Below are 2026 nucleotides of genomic sequence, written 5' to 3' on the forward strand. Positions count from 1 at the left end.
TATATATATATATATATATATATATATATATATATGTAAATCCCCAAAATGGAACAAGAATGCAACAGACAACGATAAAACGTCCAGACAGATAGACAAAAACGGACAGGACAGACAAAAAGAAGGACAGGAAAAAACAAGGATGGGTCATTTGCAGCTTTCTCTCATCAGCCACATATCCAGATCATCCTTACAGTTTTTGCCAGTTACACTTGAGACTGTTGAAATCTGGCTGGCCCCAAAAGTCTAAGCTAAGAGCATTAAATTTTGGGGGAGAAAGCAAGTGAGTGTGTATATTTTTTTTCTTTGTTGTTGTACACATTCGCTTGAAATACAGATAACTGGAAATTTTCATAGAAATGGTTCATCTAGAACTGGGGTCCATAGATAAAAAATGATTGAGAAACCCCTGATCTAGACTAAACCCAATTTAACAGTTAGTAGAAGGACAAATAGGAATTACTGCTCAAACAATATTTGATTAATCCTTAAACAGTGGGAGAGGGTTGCACGAATGTGTGTGCCAAATTGACACAAGATGAAAGGAATCACTTTTCCTTAATTGTAATTGTTATAGTCATTTTCAGTTTAAATAAATACAAAAATTACAATAATTGTTAATCACTCACACAATAAAATTTACAATCTCATTATTGAAAATTGCCATAGTACATATTCCGTTTTCTTTGATGATGACTATATTCATGTTAAATTTTTGAAGCATCAATTAATGATGTCAGCTGATTAAAGGTTAATTAAGAAACCGAGTAATACACACATAATATCTTGGCACTCCGTCGCTTACGACGTCGAGGGTTCCAGTTGATCCAATCAACAGAACAGCCTGCTCGTGAAATTAACGTGCAAGTGGCTGAGCACTCCACAGACACGTGTACCCTTAACGTAGTTCTCGGGGATATTCAGTGTGACACAGAGTGTGACAAGGCTGGCCCTTTGAATTACAGGTACAACAGAAACAGGAAGAAAGAATGAGAGAAAGTTGTGGTGAAAGAGTACAACAGGGTTCACCACCATCCCCTGCTGGAGCCTCGTGGAGCTTTAGGTGTTTTCACTCAATGAACACTCACAACGCCTGGTCTGGGAATCGAAACCGCGATCCTATGACCACGAGTCTGCTGCCCTAACCACTGGGCCATTGTGCCTCCACTACACACATAATATAATACACACATAATGTAAATATACCAAGTGTAAAATATGTGTATATAAAACGTATTCCTGCCTGCTTTGCTTATTTTAGAGAAGCTGGAGTAGCTGAAATGTAATAATGCTGCTCTTTTGAATAAAGCAGTTTAGAGTTTATATAGTGAGTTTAAAGTTTAGTGAAGAGCCTTTTATAAAAAAGAAATTAATAATAACTTACAGAATCGTCTATAAGACATGGGTCCAAATCAGTGTCTCCTTCTTCTTCTGTAGGGCATGCTGGGCTCATAAATTCTTTGACAAAGTTACTTTTATGCAATACTAAATTATTATAGCTAAAGAAATCATTATTTAAATCTGAATCAAAGTTCCCACAGAGGCCAAGCACCTGCAAAACAAAGGCATAATTTCATATGGATTAAGAATAAAGTGAGATTAAATTTTGCTCAAATAGATTTTATTAATGTATACTAAATACTGATTATTTTATTTCAGTTAAAAATAATTCATCAAATAAATACATAATCTCATAAAAGCTAACAGTGTTGATTTAAAAGAAACAAGCAATATAACAAATTAAATACCTAAAAGTAATATTCTTTTAGGCTTTTATCTGTTTCAGACATTTGACTAACTATGGCCAAGCTGGAGTACTGCCTCTAGTTGAACAAGCCACCCCCAGGACTTATTCTTTGTCAGCCTAGTACTTATTCTATCAGTCTCTTTTGCTGATCCGCTAAGTTATGGATACGTAAACACAGCAACATCGGTTGTCAAGCGATGATGGAGGAACAAACACAGATACATATACATATACATATATATATATATATATATATATATATATATATATATATATATA

At 34.6% G+C, this 2026-nt stretch overlaps 1 protein-coding gene across 1 annotated transcript in view; it reads right to left on the minus strand.

The window, feature by feature from the left end:
• Positions 1-2026, minus strand: part of LOC106867733 (SCO-spondin) — a 133446-nt gene that overhangs the window by 74830 nt on the left and 56590 nt on the right. Inside the window, exon 15 of the mRNA XM_014912695.2 lies at positions 1385-1552. Coding sequence (XP_014768181.2) covers positions 1385-1552 — 168 coding nt within the window. The remainder of the gene's footprint in view (positions 1-1384; positions 1553-2026) is intronic.

This window comes from Octopus bimaculoides, chromosome 2 (genome assembly GCF_001194135.2).
Source record: "Octopus bimaculoides isolate UCB-OBI-ISO-001 chromosome 2, ASM119413v2, whole genome shotgun sequence".
NCBI classification, from domain to species: Eukaryota; Metazoa; Mollusca; class Cephalopoda; order Octopoda; family Octopodidae; genus Octopus; species Octopus bimaculoides.